This window comes from Rosa chinensis, chromosome 5, assembly GCF_002994745.2.
Source record: "Rosa chinensis cultivar Old Blush chromosome 5, RchiOBHm-V2, whole genome shotgun sequence".
Lineage (NCBI taxonomy): Eukaryota > Viridiplantae > Streptophyta > Magnoliopsida > Rosales > Rosaceae > Rosa > Rosa chinensis.
The window spans coordinates 9047572-9066727 of NC_037092.1; the positions used below are offsets into that span (position 1 = coordinate 9047572).

Here is a 19156-nt window from a genome sequence, read left to right on the forward strand (position 1 = left end):
GTGTAATATATGAGGTGTATCATCGGAAATAACAATTGGAAGGTTTGCTATATTATTCCATTGCATGCTGTTTGTATTATGGAAGACTGTCGCGTTAGTTTTATATTATTCTTGGTTGCGGCAGCCCAGGAGTTTGGGAGGGAATCAGGCACACCCGTTACATATTTTAACCGCCCAATAAGCCTAAAACGAACTGAAATTGGTTTCCAGTTTGCGCTTTGGGTCTTCTAGTTTGCAAGGCAAAATGCAAAACATTTCATCCGGCCCATTGGATCGACTAGAAAAGAGAGACCACTTTCTTTGTGGGATTCTAAGGACTGGACCTTGTTCAATCATGAAATGGGCCTGTTACTCATTTGATTTGGAAACATTTCTTCCCTTCTTTTTTGGATAAAAATAAACACAGACGTTGTCCTTCAGCATTTCAAGTTTACAACAAAAAAGGTGGCTGTGCGGGTCCAATTTTCCATCTAGATAGCTTTGCCTTTGGAGATGAGTATCATCACATTGTTCTTTAACTAGATTCACCTCTCGGTAAGAGTTTAATTTCAGAAGGATATAGGCTATGTCTTAAATTTATTTTTAATCTAAAATATAAATTTTCAACTTCTTTTATTTTGCATAAATTCATGTCGAATTTCATTAACTCAGATCAGAATAGCATATTACATACATTTCTTCTGCAGACTATAGACATATAAGAAACAAATGGCATACAGATTAGCAACATCATACACATTATGAAGCTGAAGATATGTAAAATGGTCAAATTGTCTTCTAATTTTTTATTTTTTCTTAAAAATATATGCTGCAGATTATGAAGTTTTAGCTCAACAGCTCCGGCAGTACTAGAACACCCCCAATTGTTTCCCAGACTTCTCCAACCTTAATTTTCCAGGCAACGTTGTGGGTCGACTTACGCCGTGTCATGATGACCGCTCCGCCGTTTCTCGCCACTCCCGGTTTTTTATACATCTCTACCTCTCTCCCCTCCCGCAGCTTCACTCAAAAACATCGTCTTTTTCATCGTCGACCTCCAACTCCAACCTACGATGGCGAATGTTCTTGTCCTTCGCACTGTTGTTATCGTGGCCTTCCTCGCTCTCTCGAACCTCGAGCTCTGCGCCATTGCTGATCTTCCAGGTAACAACAACTGATTCTCAGTCTAAGGTCTAAAGTTTCCATCTTTAGGATTTGTGTTTCTAGGGTTTTACTGCCAAATTCCAGTTCTGACTTCTATGCACATGATCAAAGCTCTTCAATCACTCAAAACCAAAACTTGGGGCTTTTTATTTTTATCAATGGTGAATGGATAATCTTAGTTATACACTGTTATTTCTCACTGAAAAAGTGAAAATGGCTATTGTCTTGTCACTTTGTGTTTGATTATATTCTATACTCTGTTCTTTCTCACTGAAAATTCCTAGTTCTGGTTTTGATACCGAAATGGTTTCATTTCAGTTTCCTTCACTGATATGAATTTAAATTGCAGGACATGGCCATGCCGCTTTCATGGCAGACATTGCTAAGGTGTGCCCCAAGACCCCATTACTATATGCATTTATGAATTAAAATCGTATGATATATACAATTAGATACCTATTATTATTATTTTTTTTTTTACTTTGTGTGGCTGCATTCTCTCTTTGCAGAAGGGCGTTTTATTGGTATCATTAGGTGGTGAGTAAGAATGTGTAGTTTTGTATTGCACTAGATGTCTTTTACACTGCACTATGCTACCTCCTTTTGTCTACTCCACTTTAGAATGCTTTAAGTATGTGCAGTTCATATAATTGTTGAAGTCATTAAGATTTCTTGACATCCTTATGGCCTATCTTTATTCAGAATGGCCGTTCGTTTGGTGTAATTATTTAAAATTGGCATGCAGGAATAGTCTCAGACTTCTGGTTGTTTGTTTGTTACTAGTTGCTGGAGTCTGTAGATGTAGCTTCCCAAGCATAGTTTGGATATCTAGTCCAATTTTCTGTACTTCCCTCGTCTTCTTGTATAAACTATGCATATTGTGCTATTGATAATTGCAGAATACCTGGTGTGTGGCAAAGCCAACTGCCGCTGATAGTTTGCTACAATTGAACATTGACTTTGCTTGTAGTAAAGTCAACTGTAGTGTAATTGAACCCGGTGGTGAATGCCAATTACCAGACACTATAATGAACCACGCGTCTGTTGCCATGAATCTTTACTACCAATCTTTTGGCAGAACAGATTTGAGCTGTTATTTTCAGTCGACCGGCATGGTTGTGATTGAAGATCCAAGTAAGTATGTTTGCTTTTTGGCATTTAGTTATAGAGTTTCCATACGCAAATGAAATCATATCTACAATTTGAGTACTGTTCTGTGCTTTCTTTATAGGTTCTGGAACTTGTGTCTATGAAGGGGTTGTCCTTGTGAGGGATGCTGTCCCTGCAAGTATCAAAATAAAGAAGGGGGAAAGTAAGGCCTTTTCTGCAACATCAATTGGACTTATGGTGGTGTGGTCGATCACTGGTTGTGGACTGGTGGCAGTGGCTGTATATGTTATGCTCTGGCTTCGTCAGAACCGCACACCAGTGGTGGGAGTTCCTGTGCACACATTGCCAGAGCCATTGTATTTGCGGCTGGAGCCATCAGCTCCCCCGCTTCCTGTTTAGGGACATATCATGTTCTCATAGTATGAAAAACGGTAGTTGAAAGCCTTATTCAACAACTTCAGAGTCTTGGTGAACCAACCTCCACTTTCTTTGATGCGCATTCTGAAGATTGAGGGACTGCCTGCACCGCATGATGATGGTTTGTTTTTCTTTAGGATGGTTTACTCTGGTTTTTTGCCTTTCCAGTGAGTTCTATACCGCAAGCAGTTTTACTATGAAATCTTCCACTGGTCAAAATAGAAAAAAAAAGAGTCTGGAGTAGTTGGAAATCCTAGTATTTTGGTTAACTAGTTTGAGGTTATTAGAGATTTTGTCAAATAGAAGATGCATTTATTTGAGATGTTCTCTTATGCAAGCAGGCAACACAGGGTGTGTGATACTATGATGGTTCAACTTTTATACGATGTTTCATTTACTTTCTAAAGCTTAAGAAGGACTTTTACCATTTCATGCCGTTTGTATTATGGAAGATTGTTGTCTTAGTTTTACTTTGTTCTAGGTTGCATCTTGGTTGTTCCTGCCAGGGGAAGCTAATATTTCCCCTCTTCTCATTTCCACCGTGGATGTTCCACGGATGCTTACTGGCAGGACAAGGAGAGGCACCACTGTAACTGTAATTTTGGCGGAAGTGTTTCATTTCCTCGACAGATTCAAGTATACCATTTAATCATTTGTACATTCTGAACTACAACTTTGCAATTAATAGTACTCTGACTGCATTAGTTTTTGCAACTTAGCTGGTTATGGTAGCTGCAAATACGACCATAAGAAATGCAGTATCGGGTGGTTTGTCGAAACATGAATAGAGATGAGAGAGTAAGCCTAGTTTGTGTGAGAAAGTAGTTCATATATTTTGAGTTGGCTTCCTTGAAGATTTACATTATGTATGTGCTGGGGTTTCACATGAATGTTGTGTGAGACAGACTATGTATGACTAGATCATACAAAAAGACTTGACATTATCCTAGACAGAGTTGGAATCAGTGTTCCTACTACAAGTCTGATCTACCCGTTTAAGTTCTCTTGCTTTGCTGATTTCAATGGCCTGTGCTACACTTCGCAACCACAAACTTGAAACTTTTAAACTTCCTTCTCAAATGTGTGTATAAAAACTGAGACACAATTGCAATTGGTGGAATGGGGAAGAAATGTTGTGTTGTAATTCTAAATGGTTATGATCATCTCAAATAACTAATTATTAATTTAGAATTTCACAAAATTTCAATAATAGAAGATCACAGACAACAAGAATTATTGATATGAAACCCTACACAATTAGTTTTGTAAATTATATGGACTGAGTTGCTTGGAATTAAATTGGATATCTAATTCGTGTTTTTAGTAATCGATCTATTGTAATTGTAGATGTTACTAAACAACTTAATGGGAACAATTGTTTCGACCACTGTAATTTATTCATACTTTACTCCTGCTCATCGTCTATCATCAACCCATCATAGAATTAACGAAAAAATTTCACACTAATTTATCGGAATGGCAATTTCGGCCGCTCCCGGTGTCTCTATCCTTCTTCTCTCATTCATCATCATAGAATTAAGGACACGTTTGGTTACGGAAAGTAAGCATTAGGAAAGGAAACTCATTCCTTTCTTGCGTTTGGGATACAAAAGGAAATGAAATACTTTCTTGATGAAGAGAAAATGAAGGGGGAAGTGGATCATTCCAAACTCTAAATGAATCACTTTCCCTCATTCTTTCTTTACATTTATTACTCACAATACAATATGTTATTGCATTAATTATAAACTTTTTAAAAATTTTCCTTATAATTTTCCTTATGTTATCAAATATGGGAGTGGAAAGTGTTTGAGAAATTTCATTTCCCTTACAATTAGTTTTGTAAATTATATGGACTGAGTTGCTTGGAATTAAATTGGATATCTAATTTGTGTTTTTTGTAATCGATCTATTGTAATTGTAGATGTTACTAAACAACTTAACGGGAACAATTGTTTCAACCACCGTAATTTATTCATACTTTACTCCTGCTCATCCTCTATCATCAACCCATCATAGAATTAACGAAAAAATAAATGAATCACTTTCCCTTATTATTTCTTTGCATTTATTACTCACAATACATTATCTTATTGCATTAATAATAAACTATTTAATAATTTTCCTGATAACTTTCCTTATGTTACTAAATATGAGAGTGGAAAGTGTTTGAGAAATTTCACTTCCCTTTCCATGAGAAAGATAAAGGAAATACTTTCATTTTCATGAATCAAACCAGACCTAAGGAAAAAAAAATCCGATTAAGTTGAACAAAGACACGATAAAGTGCAAAAACGTCATTATGGACGGTATAATTGAAGTGATTAAGGGCGTAATAAGTAAAGTGGGGGGCTTTCACACGAGCATAGAGAAGTAGAGAACAGTGGAGTCATTTCCACGATACGCATTCGTCAAACCTCGTGAAAGGGCCCCACATGGTCCCTGCACGCGTGCCCCATCCAACGGCCATCATTGCCCCCGCAATAGACGGAAAGCATTTCCAAGGCCCCCAATCCGACGGCTCCCGCTCTCCGTGTTTGACTCCTCTCTGTCTCACAGTCCCAACACACATCCCAATAAAACCCAAAAACTAAAATTAAATACCAACCCAAACCCAAAACTACCAAACCCAGAGCTTTAGATCTTCCCTCATCTGCTCCAATCCACTGAATTTCAGCTCACAAATCCGACAACCCAAGTCCGATCCTCTCAGAAAACATAGGTTTTGATCTAAAGTTTCAGTCTTTTTTGTTTGATTCTTGTGTATTTGAGTTGGGTTTGTTTTTGAAGGGCTTAAAGCTCTGATCTTTGAGCTGGTTCATGTTGATTCTATTTGATTTTTGAAACTTTTAGTGCTTGGTTTGGTCTCATGAAGTTGGGTTTTCTATTGGAACTATGGTGCTTAGATTCCTTGGAAATTAGCTTTTTTGTGAGCTCAATCTGGATTAAGATAAGTTTGGTTGCTGATAAGCATATATAGAAATGAATGAATTTAGATTAATCTCAGCTCATCAGTTTAGTAAAGGGCTTTGCTTTGCCAGACCCACATCATGAAAATGAAATGTCATTTTTTTGTGGTTTTCTTTGTACTTGTTTCATTATCCAAGCTGGTGTCTTTTTTGGTGTTATATATTCTGCTACCTGACTTGAGATGTAAATGTCTGATAAGGTTTGATTAACTTTGTGTTTGTCCTTCTTCTTTTTTGTTGTTAGTGGGGGAGTTTGAAGGCTAGTACCTATTGTTTTGGAATCAAAGAAGTAAAATCAAAATGCCGTGGAACAGGAACTGTGTTCGTTTGGTGGTGTTCTTCCGCGTCATACTGTAATTGTATTCACTCGGTGAGACTATACCCTCCCTGTATTATAGTATGTTTAATGAGTTGGCTATGCTTACGTCAATTCAGCTTATAAGTTGTAGAAATTGATGTAAATATTGAAACGGGACTACCCATTTAGCTCCACCATCTCCTTTTACCCTTTATGTGCTCTGCAAGATTTTTAACAGCAGTGTAACTATTATTTCTATTGGTGTTTCTGAAAAGTTTCTTTTGTTACGAATCGAACAAAAACTTCCTGCAAGTAAAGTGGTTCCTTTTAGATAAATAATCTGTTAAGTTTTTTTTTTTTTCCCCACATTTTTTAAAATTACATGGTGCATTTTGTGATGTTTACTTTGTTTCTTGTTTCTTTTTCAATTTTCATACTGACAAATGCTGTTTTGAGGGTATACTTCTGCAGGAGAAACTCTTTGGTTGTTGAAGAAATCTTATTTGGTGATTTTTACGGGTAGCTAGAGTTGTGAGAATGTATGTTGGGGTAACCATAAGGAGATACAGAGCTATTCAGGACGTTGGGAAATTTATGATGTATGTTGGGATCATTGCCTACTACCAACTGATGCAAGTTTGCCAGGTACTACCAATATTTCATTTCCCTTCTGACATGCTGTTGTTAATCTTCTACGAGCACCAATTGGATTCTTTGACATGTCTAGTGGATTTCATATGTTCACCAAGAAGGATGGAATAAGATAACTGGCATGGAATTCTCTGATATGTTTAATGTATTTCATTTCTTCACTATAAAGCATAGAATAAGATGATCAACAAGAAAGATGCAACTATTTCCAAAAAAAAACTCATGGTTATTGGCATAGTACATGGTTTGCTTTTGGCTGTTTATGTATATCAGGACTAGCATATGTAGGGTGGGATGTTCAACTCTGTTCCTTCCTTAATAATTAGACTTCAATAGCTTGTTGGCTGTTTTTGCCTGAACTTAAGTGATGATATACTTTCAATTGAAATGATTTTCAAAACCCTGCATTAAGTGGAAATGTTGATATTTTTTATTGTCCTTTGGCATCTTATAATTTAAGATAGGTTACTTTGAAAGCTGTGGAATCGAGCTCCTTTTTCGTTTCTTTTTTAACCGCACAGTTTGCATTATTTTTGTATTTTCACAAATGCATATGTATGTGTTGAATATTCTCATTTCTGCCTTTTGTGGTAGTCTTGGCAATGTGATTTAGCATGACTGCTTGTACCCATTTGAAGATATATTATTGTGTTGATCTTCTTCTATTTGCTCGTACAGGCTGAATATTTTCGTCAGTTGCTTAAACCTGTTACGTAGTCTAATATTGCGGACCTTGTGACTCTGGGATTTGGATAGACTGCTCTCCAGCTGTATTTATACATAAGAAGGCAGTGGTATTGATTGTGGTTGCTGTTAATTGGGAATTAGGCGGCTTTCCAGTAGCAGAATGGCAATAAGTTGATTTGCAAAACAGTCCTTTGTATTACTTAACGAATCTTTATCTAGTCGAAGTCGTAGTATCTTCTAATCAAGTTGAAACTCCACCTGTTCAGCTTTAATTACTTAGGATTTCTGATGCAGAGTGACCAAGCATTTGACCCAAACAAGGCAGCACGGCCCTTTGCAAATCAAGTGGGTAATAACTACATGCATATGCCTGTGGCATCTCCTTTTGGTACTGTTTTACCTCACGATGCAATGCACTACAAACCCTTCCATGGTGTTGAATTTCAAACCTCTGACATTTGCCCAAAGAATTTCATAATCTTTGACCAGACTGATCATCGCAGTCAGATTATGTTCAATCCTGCAATTGCCCACAAAATTTCTGGTCCTGCCTTTGACATCTGTGCAGCTTACATGCAAGACAATTTGGGATTGATTGAGGGAAATAATGAGAATAGAGAAACATCTTCATCTCTGAAGGAGGATTCAGATGATATTGATGCATTGTTGAGCTTGGAAGATGAAGAAGAGCAAGAAGAATATGATGAGGAAGAGGTCAGTACAGCACGAACTCATGGAAACTATGGGAGTTCATACTCTGATTCTTGCTCCAGTTATGGTTTGAAAACCAGGAATGAAGGGCAGAATTTTTCACTTGAAAAAACTTCTGGCATTGGTAGCAGCAGCAGCAGCAGCTGCAACAGTGAAAGAAAACGAAAGAAAATGAAGAAGATGGTGAGAGCACTAAGAGGGATTGTACCTGGTGGGAATGAAATGAACACGGTTGCTGTTATAGATGAAGCTGTTCAGTACTTGAAGTCTCTCAAAGTCGAGATGCAGAAGCTTGGAGTTGGGAATTTGAATAACTAAGATGGAACCTGCAATGGTGGTAATATTAGGTTTCTGTGCTTTCTGGAGCTTCTACTGGAAACTTAATCTCCTCATTAATGGTCAGATTGAAGATATTTGCTTTGCTTTGTAATATGAATACTCATTTTCTTGTTTTCACTTAATTTTCAATGGCATGTTGCAGCTACCAACTGCTATGTAAAACTATGCACCCTTTTCTCCAGCCTTGACTGGTTAATCAAATTTCATTAAGTTAGTATATTTGAAGTTCCATCGTTTCTTATAGATATCCGAGTTATTGTGGGAACAGGTTCACTGTCATTACTCACTTCTGTATCGCCTATTCATCTGTTTGAATTCCAGAGACATGAATATCGTGGAGATACATGCATGGTGCATTGTTGTATTGCCCGGCATAACCAATAAGCATTCATGTGTGTGGCACACTAGTGTAATACATCATCCATTTGTATTTGGTGCTGGATTTATCTAAGCTCCTTTTTCAAAGGCCAGGTTGCTTTATGTGAGCATGACTTACTCAAATCTGTGTCACCATCTTGGTTTCTTATACTTTAAATCCATCCATGTATGCTTTACATTATCTTTTAGGTGCTGCTATTGTAGGGACATGGATGTATGGTGCTTTTGTGTCCTATTCATCCGTATGTTGAAACCCCACTGAAGACTATAGGCGCTTGTGTTAGTGGAGCACCATTGAAGACTTTTCTCGAGTTTTTCCACTACTGCCATTTCTTGCTTGCTAATGGCGCCTTTAGTCCCCACTCTGAAATCAATTTTGTCAAGTTGGGGATGTCTTTACTCTTTAATACCCATCATCCCAACAGTGCTCGTGTTTTCTGGTAATTTTGTTCTTGGCTTTTTCCCATCCATCTATGTACTTTATTTCCTATTGAGATTTGAAGTAACTTTAAGAAAAACGAAATTTTTTTGCTGAAATGTTGTTGAAAATATATGGCCCATTACAGTTGGAGCTAATGTAGTATCTGTGACTCAACAGAATGCAGAGTGAGGGCAAGAAGATGCAGAATGATCTGTATCTGCTGTTTAATTAGGCCACTTTTATTTGATTGTCTATGTTATTAAAACTTTGAAACAGTAAATACTAAATTCATGTCTGCGAACCCTCGAACCGTCCAATCCCCAAAGGACATGGGCATTATCAGATCAATAAGAAACCCTTTTAGCTAATAACTCAACAGCTAGGAGTATCTGATATACAGAGGTGATTGCACCGATTGAGTGATTAGGAACAAAACGATAAAAATAACTAATTTATTAATAAGTTGGGCTAAATTGAGTACAATTAAAAATAAAAGAGAAAAGCGAACTAAATTTTCCTACACAAAATCCTCATAACCAAACCACTAAATTACCAACTTTAAGCCACCAAACCAATCTCTACACAAGGTTAACTTGGAGAGGGAATGTAACCAGATCGTCTCCGAGCGAAATGGTGTGGCTGCCTGATGGTAAAAGATTATAAGCTGTATAATCAATAATTCCCAAGCTCTTGTAAACATTGAAGACAAATTTGACTTTCTCAGTCTTGCCAGCCTCAACAAACACCCTCTGAAACCCAATAACCTGCTTAGCATGTGTAGAGGCAATGCCACTTGGGGGTTTAGAGTAAACTAAAATGACTTCACCTCCATCCCTTCCACCCACATTTCGTACTTCAACCTCAAACTCGAAATCATATTGGCAGTCCAAGTCATCAATGAGGACTGAAGGGCAAGCTGGTTTCTTTTCCCCTTGTTTGTACTCCAAGTCACGGCAGTGTTGGGTCTTCTCCAACTTAATGTCTACAGATCTCTTTGCAGATAGTATAGTGTAGTTGAATTTGGTGTAGCTAAGACCATATCCAAATGGGTAAACTGTGGATCCATTGTAGAACTTGTATGTACGACCAGGATATCCTAAGCTATCAATTGGCCTCAATGGCATGGAGGTTAAGGGTAGCATATCCACATAATCAGCTGGGTACCATGTAAGAGGTAATCTTCCACCTGCAACATAGTGAACAAACAAGTGTTATTAATTATGAACAAACCAGTGCTAATAATTATGAGTTTGTCACATCAAAGGTGAATCCTCAAGCATTATTGATACTTACCCGGATTGTAATGTCCAAAAACAACATCTGCAATGGCACGGCCACCTTGCTCACCAGGGTATCCAGCCCACAAAATGGCTTTGATGTTATCATTGTTCTTGGCAAAGTTGATATCAACACCCCCTGCAGACAATATCACAAGAATTACCGGACCTTTTGACACTTGAGCAACTTGGTTGATGAATTGGGTTTGATACCCCGGGAGAAGAAGATCAGTCCTGTCCAAGCTCTCAGCCTCAACTGATAAGTCTAATCCAGCAAAAATTATTGTCACATCAGCTTCCTTTGCAGCTTGCATGGCTGGGAATATCAGGCTCTCATTTGGACACTTAACATCACATCCCACTTCATACTTCACTTCTCCATATTTCGAAAAAGCATCAAGAGGTGAGATGAACTTGCAAGGAATACCTGCACACGGTAAAAATGTATAGTTCCTTAGAGTGAACTACAATTTTGGTGTTAAAATAATTTTATTGTAAAACAGTTAGAAAACATTATAATCTTCAATATACCTGCATAATTTCCAATCATAGCTGTAGTAGCATTGGCATGAGGCCCGACCACGGCCAATTTCTTGATCTTGTAAGAGTTGACAGGCAAAGTTTCATTGGCATTTTTTAGTAAAACAATTCCTTCTTTGGCTGCTTCTCTTGCCAATTCAATGTGTTCTTGGGAGCACACATCTTTCTTGCCAAGTGAGTTGTAAATAGGGTTTCCATCAAAAAAGCCTAGCCTCATAAGTACCACATAAAGCTGCTTCAAAGAATTGTCTATTTCTTTAACCTTCACCTTCCCTTGTTTCACAGCAGACTCGGTGAAATTAGGGTAGTAGACTCCACAGTCCAAATCCATCCCTATAGTAATGTAATATAGATATTAGTTAATTGAACTCGGATATGTTAATTAAAACCAAAAGCTAGAGATTAGCTCATCCACAAAGAATCCGAATATTTAACTCTTGATAGGAAATTGCAAATTAAGACCATAAACATGACTATATATAGGAGAATAGGATAAAATATATCTGATGCTACCAGCAGCTATTGTCTTTTATAGAATGAGCCATAAATGTGAATCCATACAGCAACTGCATGCAAGAACGAAAAGCTAGAAGTTGGATGAGTTATGCCAAAGATTAACCTGCTTTTAATGCTTGTGCAGAAGCTTCCACTCCAGTGTCACCAAGCCATTTATGGCCATTCACCATTACTTCTAGAGAGTCACAATCTGAGACAATGTATCTACAAAACAAATAAAAATTAAGATGGTTAATTGCATTATAGGTTGCAGAGAAAATTGAATTAAGTTTAAAATTTTAAATTAAATACTACAAATCATACCCATGAAGGTCCCATTCTCCTCTAATGGTATCTTTCAAGAGCTTTGTATCAGCACAAGCTGGTATTCCATTAATCCTGTTGTAGGAGCACATTACACTACTAACATCACCATCTTTAACACACATCTCAAATGGTTTAAGGAAAGTCTCTGACATATCTTGCTCCGTAACCTTTTGATCAAAAAGTAAAGAACAAATTTTAGAAACTTCATCAATATGTAACATATAGAAATGTAGCAACTCATGTGTTCAAATACAGTCACCTGGGCATCAAAATGGTAACGATCCACACCAAGCCAGTTATCAACATCATAGGCAGCATAGTGCTTGCAGCAAGAGGAGACCTTAAGAGGCCTAGAGTTCAAGTCTGCAAAATTCTCTGTACCCTTAACATCTTGCAAGCCTCGGACATAGTTTATAGCATAAGCTCCAACAACATAAGGGTCTTCACCGGGCGTCTCTGTGGCTCTTCCCCACCTTGGATCCCTCACTACATTTATATTGGGACTCCAATATGTCAATCCACCCTTTCCTAGGTTGTACATGGCTCTTGCTTCTGTTGAAACAACCTGAAATAAAATAAATAATTCAGCTAACGTAAATCACATCATAAATTAACAAAATCTAAGCTACTTAAAGAGGAAACATGATTTCGGAGCCTATAAATGATCGAGTAAACATCTAATATAGGATTCCATCAGTTGTGAATCACTGTTAAAATATGCAAAGCATGCATTTGCTTGCCCTAGTTTTTTTGCTAAAGTTCGTTTCCATCTACGCTACTGATGATATACAGTAGCATGTTATATATACATATATATTTGTGTACGAAATTTTTTTATGTAAATATATCTTCTCCAACCAGAAACAAAGAAGATGAGTAATTAACGTAGGCATCATGGGTGTATTTCAAATATACCTGGCCAATCTCCTTCCACAAGGACTCGTTGAATGACGCGGCGGTGAGAATGACAGGGGGGAAGCTTGTTGCACCGGGAACAACATCATCAAAGTACGTACCCGGACCGACATTGGATACACCGTGGAGTGCCTCAGACCACCACTCGTACTTGGGCAAGCCTAGTCTAGGCACCCCAGCTGCTTTGTTTCCGAGCTGCTGCACTTTCTCTGCCAAGGTCATCCTATCCACCAAGTCTTTGACCCTAGCATCGTACGGCAAGGCTGAGTCGCAGAAGGCAAAGTCAGATATGTTCAGGCCGATGTTGGAGTACCTTGACGGATCACACACAATGGTAAAGTTAGTGGCTCCATTGGTGGAAACACTTGTAGAGTTGAGAAGTTTTCTTCCAGCATTAGAAGAAACGAAGAAAGAAGAGGCAATGGAAAAATAAACGAGCAAACTGACAATGGTAGCCATGATTACTCCTCTCTCAAGCTAGGTGACGATGAAAATACCAAGCTACATATATACCTATATATAGTAGTTGAGTGAAATGTGTTTGTTTTCTAAATATCAGATAAAATATTTCAAACGGATTCATTTAGATAATTGGATAAGTTTTCCATATCTCTAACATTGTTTCAATTCAGTAAGGTAAGCTAATATCATGAGTTAAATGAAAAGAGGATATTTGGCTAAAAGCTACATATATACCCATATATAGTAGTTTAGTGAGATATGTTTGTTTTCTAAATATCAGATAAAATATTTCAAACGGAGTCATTTAGATAATTGGATAAGTTTTCCATATCTCTAACATTGTTTCAATTCAGTAAGGTAAGCTACTATCACGAGTTAAATGAAAAGGGGATATTTAGCTTAAAGCTACATATGTACCTATATATAGTAGTTTAGTGAGATATGTTTATTTTCTAAATATCAGATAAAATATTTCAAACGGATTCATTTAGATAATTGGATAAGTTTTCTATATCTCTAACATTGTTTCAATTCAGTAAGGTAAGCTAATATCATGAGTTAAATGAAAAGATGATATTTAGCTGAATGAACATTGTATTTGTATTCAATCACATAACAAAAATATATACAGATTACAAGAGAGAGTTCTTATTCTACAAGAAAGCTATCTCTACAATTAAGGAGAATCAATCACTACGGTCAAGGAGAGAATAAGGCAACAGATAACTATGCCAATCTAATTTTGTCACTCATACTTTGTACTTTGGACCAATGTTCCCCATATTTATTGTGATGGTTTTTTGGCACTAATCTGTTTTTCTTTTTTTCTTTTTTAGGGAAAACAAAAAGATCCAAAAGCTTTTTGCATAAAATCAGTACTCATAAACCTTTTACTCTCCATCTCCGTTACTTTCATTCAACTCACAGTCTCCATCATCGTTCCAGTTTCACCGCGATCTCTCTCTCCCTCTCTCAGACTCACCGCCAAATCTCCACCGTGGTTGATTTGTTGTCTCACATTTTTCGAATCCTTATAGCTGTTCACTTTCTCAAGATTCATCTCTTATAACCTATGGGCTTTATCTCCGGAGATGATTTCTCCATTGCTGGCAATCCGTCCGTCTCTCTCTCTCTCTCCCTCAATTTCACACTCGTCGCAACATTCAATTTCAAATCCTTATAGAATTTATGGGCTTTATTTCATAAGATAGATTGCTCCTTGACGAAATCCTAGAGTCCTCCTTCCTCTTTGGGACAATTTATTTCTCTCAATCTTCTCATTAGTCTTAAAATGTTGGGCCTTTTCTGCTCAAGTATGTGTATGGCTTTTTCTGAAATTAGAAAGGATTTTGGGCAAATTCAATAGTTTTGGTAAGTTTCTGTTGATAATTGCAGATGGCCAGGTATATATTTTGCCTTGTTTCATTTTTTTAATTATGCAGAGAGTAATTTTATTGACACATAGCTGGGATTAAGAAATAGGCTGCTCAAGTGACTATTGGTTTGGCACAGATTTGCATTCTCGTTGAAATCTTTTTTTTTTTTTTTTAATGTAAATGAGAGTATAAGAGGAAGTTTTGATGAAAATATTTAACAAAAAAAAAACTGCAAGGTGTGTATTAACTACATAGATATGTGTGAATAAAATTTCTCTTATGCAAATAGAGTGCCAACTTGTTTCATTTTGACTAAAATGCTTGGATTTGAATCTACCCTTAATTGATATGCAAAACTGCAATGGTTGGAGAGTGAACCTAATGTGACAATCCTGTGTAAAGATTGCATTGATGGGTTTCTTGGTTCAATTGAGAAAGACGTATCTAATGTGTTTGTAAATTGGGTTAAGAGCAATCAGATCAAAACTGTAAGAGTTTACCAAACCCTGAAAGTGTTTGTTTGCTTGTGAGTCTTTGCAATTTGTATTTTGTATGTTTTAGGTCGTTGGTGGCTTTTGATTATTTGTTGTTTCTGTCTGATTTTGTAAGTTACTGTTTCTGAAGATCTTAGTGCTAGGGATATGCACACACACACGCGCGCGCGCACACACACACACATATATATATATATATATATATATATGTACACACACGTGTGTGTGTGTTGGATTTTCGCAGTATGTGAATAAATGTTCTCCATACTTCAGTTCTTTTAATTAGATAGCTCAAATGTTGGGGAAAGAAGAAAGAGAAACAATAGCTCATAGTGGTAAGAATGCTTTGTGAGGATGTATATAAAAGCTTTACATTTTTCTTTTCAGTTCAGTGAGTAATAAGGCTAGACTGTGCCAATTATCTCCTCTCTCTTTTTCATCCTTCAAGCTTTTCTTGGTTTGAAATAATCTCGGGCTAACTCTCTCTTTGGTTAACTCTAACGTATCAGGTTACAAGCAATAATCCAGGTTGCCATTAGCGTCATCTTTGTTGCCGGTGAGTTATTCTAGTCTAATTTACTTTGCTTCCTTGTGTTTGCCTGGTTCTTCAAATTTCCATACTAGTATTTTAATAAGAATTTATAGTGTGAAAAACAGAGCTCAAGTAATTAGAAATTGACCTCATAAAGCTTGGAATTTTGAAGCATTAGTGTTGAAATTGCTGAGACAATTTCTTTATAATGCAGCTGTTCACTCAGAAAGGACTAACTATTGGGTGCTTTCCGCGTAGACGTCCATTTTGGGAAAGCTTAGTAATTGTAAGTCAATGCATTCTTAGCATATTATCTTATGGGATTTTGGCTCAATCATCTAATTCCGTATTGCAGTAGATTTAGTTCTACTATTTTTTGGTGTAACATTTACTTTTGACTTTATATCAATCTCTCGGCTTTGTAGTATCCACTTTTGCATGTTAGCCAGGATTATGATCTAAAAACTATTGGAAGGAATAACATACAGTGTGATGTACTGTGAGGATTGTGGAACCACAATGCTTTGCTAAAGTTTGTGTTGAATGTATTTATTTTTGTTGTATTGTTCTAGAATCAGCATTGGTAATTTCTTATATATGTAAAGATGTTCTATGGGTAAAGCACATGGTTGAGAATGTTTGTATGGACTATTGAGCTCCTTCCTCCTCCTTTATGGATTCACTACAATTTGGATGTAAATATGATGCCTTGAAATTTCAAATGCATCCAGCACCTGATATGTAACTTTTCAGTTATTATATTTGTAAAGTACTGCTAATAAGCATGTTAACACATATTTATGCTACTTATGTACCTATTACTTGTTGTTGTAAAGTGTTGATAACATACATTTATTAATTTAAAATTAATTTTCATATATACTATATATTGGAGAAAGATTAAAAAATAAAAATTAATATTTTATAATTAGACACGAAATTAATTTGGGGCACAAATAGTATTGCATTTGGTGGGTAAAAATGATTCAAAAATAGCAATGAACTATTTTCGTCGCCAATAAAGTCAAATTTGGCGGTAGCAAAAAAATTTGGGGCAAAAAAAAAAAATAGGAGAGTAAGATTTGCATTCCTCAAATTCCTCAAATTGTAATATGCACTCGTACTATCTACATTTAATATATTTTATGCTTCTTACAACCTCACTTCCTGTTTTGCCCTTTCATTTTTTTTTATTTACCAAAAATTAAATTAACTCTCAGTTTACTAGTGGGGATCTGAGAGTCTTGGCCACACTGGCTTCTCATACGACGCACTCCCTCAGCTCTTCGCCGTCTTCTATGGTGGAATCCGTCTGCTTTCTGAATGGAGGGTTAAGCATTTCTCAAATTAAACCAAAGTGGCCCAGTATGTCATTTGATAGATGTGATATTCGTCAACATTCCAAGCGATCTACTGGAGATTTTCAAATGTCACCGAATTCCATTAACCAAGATGCTGAGAGCTTCCTCATTAATGCCATCAATATGAGTTTCTTAGAACCGTTAATTCCAACTCATATCGTTCCTTTTGGAAGATAATCTTGTAGGAACAGATTGAGCAATCTCTTCTATTTCATTGCAAAAATATTTCTTTTCTATAGTAGAATATCTTTTTCTGTTCTGGTTCTACTCAGGATCTGAAATCTGTCACAAAAGGCTATGTCTGTAGATCATATTGGATATGCGCAATTTTCATGATTTGATAAGTTATTGATGAGAAGGCTGTGATTTGTTCATGCATTTTTTGTTTTCTCATTGGTGATGAGATCTGTATGAATCTCTATTGATTCAAAGTATATTAATGTGTTGAAATCCGAATGATAGACAAGTTTTGATGATTTAGCTTTCAATTGAGCACTCTTTATTCACATAAATCTTATTGTTTGATTATTTCGCATACAGGGATGCAAGCCACCAATTGAAATTGCAGGCACTCCCACAAATACCAGTGCGCATTCATCTATGCAACCAAGCCCACAATCCTCATCGTTCCCAAGTCCCATGCCGTCCTACCATGCTAGTCCATCATCCTCCTCCTTTCCGAGCCCAACTCGGTTTAATGGAAACCCCTCCTCTTACCATTAAAACCTTTTCTCTTACCTTCTTCAATTCCCGCATAACTTGGCTTCCATTCCTATAGATCTTCGTCCTCTTTGAATTTCCAATAGTGTTCCTGTTACTCCACCTCTTTCTTCTCCAACCTCTAGAGGATCAAAGCGGAAACCTGACTGGGAATCCCTTACTATCAAATATAGCCAAGCAGCTAGTGCTTGAAGATGATCCTCTTCTCTGACAGATGTGTAGTTAGTGATGAGGATAAACGGAAGATTGTCAACAATGGTGGTCTCCTTGGCCACAATTTCTTTAGCTGGTCTATCAATTTTCACCACTTCCACCTTCGCGATGACCACCACCACTTCCACCTTCGCGATGACCACCACCACTTCCATAGACACCACCTCCGACGAAGCTAGGGTTGAAGATGAAGAGGATCAGTGGGGTATATGGGTGAGAGCAATTTAGTGTTTTGTATAAGGGCAAAAGAGGAAGTGCAACAAATAGAGTCATAAAATATATTAAATTAAGATAGTGGGAGTGCAGATTACAATTTGAGGAGTGCAAATTTCACTCTCCAAAAAGAATAGGTGACGAAATGTCAGAGATTTGGTGACTAATTTATTTCGTCAGCCATATCTATTTTAGTGATGAACTTAGCATTTCGTTACCTAAATGAACCAGTCACGCACTATAGGTGACGAAATTGGTGACAAACATTTTTCACCACCCATACTTATAGGTGATGAAATTTTCAGAATAGGTGACAAAAGTGGTTTGTCACTCATTGGGTGAATTCTAGTAGTGTGCTAAACTACTTTCCTATTATACATGATACACAATATTTACTTTCCTAACTAGGCCTGGGCACGTACCGAGCCCGTTTCTTATTTCACTGGGCCTGGGACCGAGCCCGAACAGTTCGGGCCGGACCCATATTCAATTTTCAACATCCAGGGACCGGGAAGGCCCGGACCGTTAACAAACAGGCCGATCCTTCAGGCATTTCGGGCCCAACTATGAATTTCTGGAAAAACTATGAATTTTTGCTAACAATAACGTTCAACTTAAGCCATCACAATCACATTCAACTTAACAAATCACACTGCCAACCATGTTTACTGCCTTGAGTCTACTGCCGAACAAGAACAAACCTTGAGTCTACTGCCGAACAAGAACAACACAGAACGAAACAACCTTGTCCTGTTATTGATCACCTCTACATTCAACCCACTCCAAACTTCTCAATGCAACCAACCCAATGAGCTGAGCTTCCCCGGACCTCAGACGATGCTCATAGATGTCGGATAAGAGCCCAGAAGCATAGAACGACCAAAGAGGACAACGGCTCCGCCGGTACCCCCGACACCCATCAAAACATCAATCCATCAAAACCCATCCAAAACTAAAAACTAAGTATACCTGAAATGTTGGAAAAAGGGATTGGAAATCTAAAATTGGGGGTTTTACTTCTTGTTTTACTGTTTTAGGGTTCGAAGAAAAGAGAGGCAGAGAGATGAGGTCGTGCTAGCTGCTAAACGAGTAGGATTGGAAATCTGA

At 37.2% G+C, this 19156-nt stretch overlaps 3 protein-coding genes and 1 long non-coding RNA gene across 5 annotated transcripts; 3 read left to right on the plus strand and 1 right to left on the minus strand.

Moving 5' to 3' along the window:
- The first annotated feature begins 436 nt into the window (after positions 1-436).
- LOC112166679 (glucan endo-1,3-beta-glucosidase 1) lies at positions 437-3484 on the plus strand. The gene is made up of 5 exons (XM_024303557.2): positions 437-534; positions 815-1143; positions 1493-1530; positions 2043-2277; positions 2375-3484. Exons 2-5 carry the CDS (start codon positions 1053-1055, stop codon positions 2650-2652), a joined length of 642 nt encoding a protein of 213 aa, XP_024159325.1. The 5' UTR covers positions 437-534; positions 815-1052; the 3' UTR covers positions 2653-3484.
- A 1750-nt stretch (positions 3485-5234) lies between these two features.
- On the plus strand, positions 5235-8566 carry LOC112165669 (transcription factor bHLH144). The gene is made up of 4 exons (XM_024302272.2): positions 5235-5392; positions 5884-6009; positions 6409-6582; positions 7267-8566. Exon 4 carries the CDS (start codon positions 7564-7566, stop codon positions 8302-8304), a length of 741 nt encoding a protein of 246 aa, XP_024158040.1. The 5' UTR covers positions 5235-5392; positions 5884-6009; positions 6409-6582; positions 7267-7563; the 3' UTR covers positions 8305-8566.
- Positions 8567-9596: 1030 nt separating this feature from the next.
- On the minus strand, positions 9597-13153 carry LOC112201989 (beta-xylosidase/alpha-L-arabinofuranosidase 1). Its single transcript, XM_024342912.2, has 7 exons — positions 12679-13153; positions 12023-12328; positions 11761-11930; positions 11561-11661; positions 10933-11274; positions 10418-10828; positions 9597-10310 (listed from the first exon to the last, which is right to left on the minus strand). Exons 1-7 carry the CDS (start codon positions 13135-13137, stop codon positions 9703-9705), a joined length of 2397 nt encoding a protein of 798 aa, XP_024198680.2. The 5' UTR covers positions 13138-13153; the 3' UTR covers positions 9597-9702.
- Positions 13154-14031: 878 nt separating this feature from the next.
- Positions 14032-16209, plus strand: LOC112167256. Of its 2 annotated transcripts, none has more exons than XR_002923672.2 (3): positions 14032-15004; positions 15284-15566; positions 15757-16209. It is a non-coding gene; the product is annotated as an uncharacterized LOC112167256 (long non-coding RNA). The 2 variants fall into 2 exon arrangements; XR_005800140.1 differs by having other exon boundaries at positions 15297-15566.
- Positions 16210-19156: the final 2947 nt, after the last annotated feature.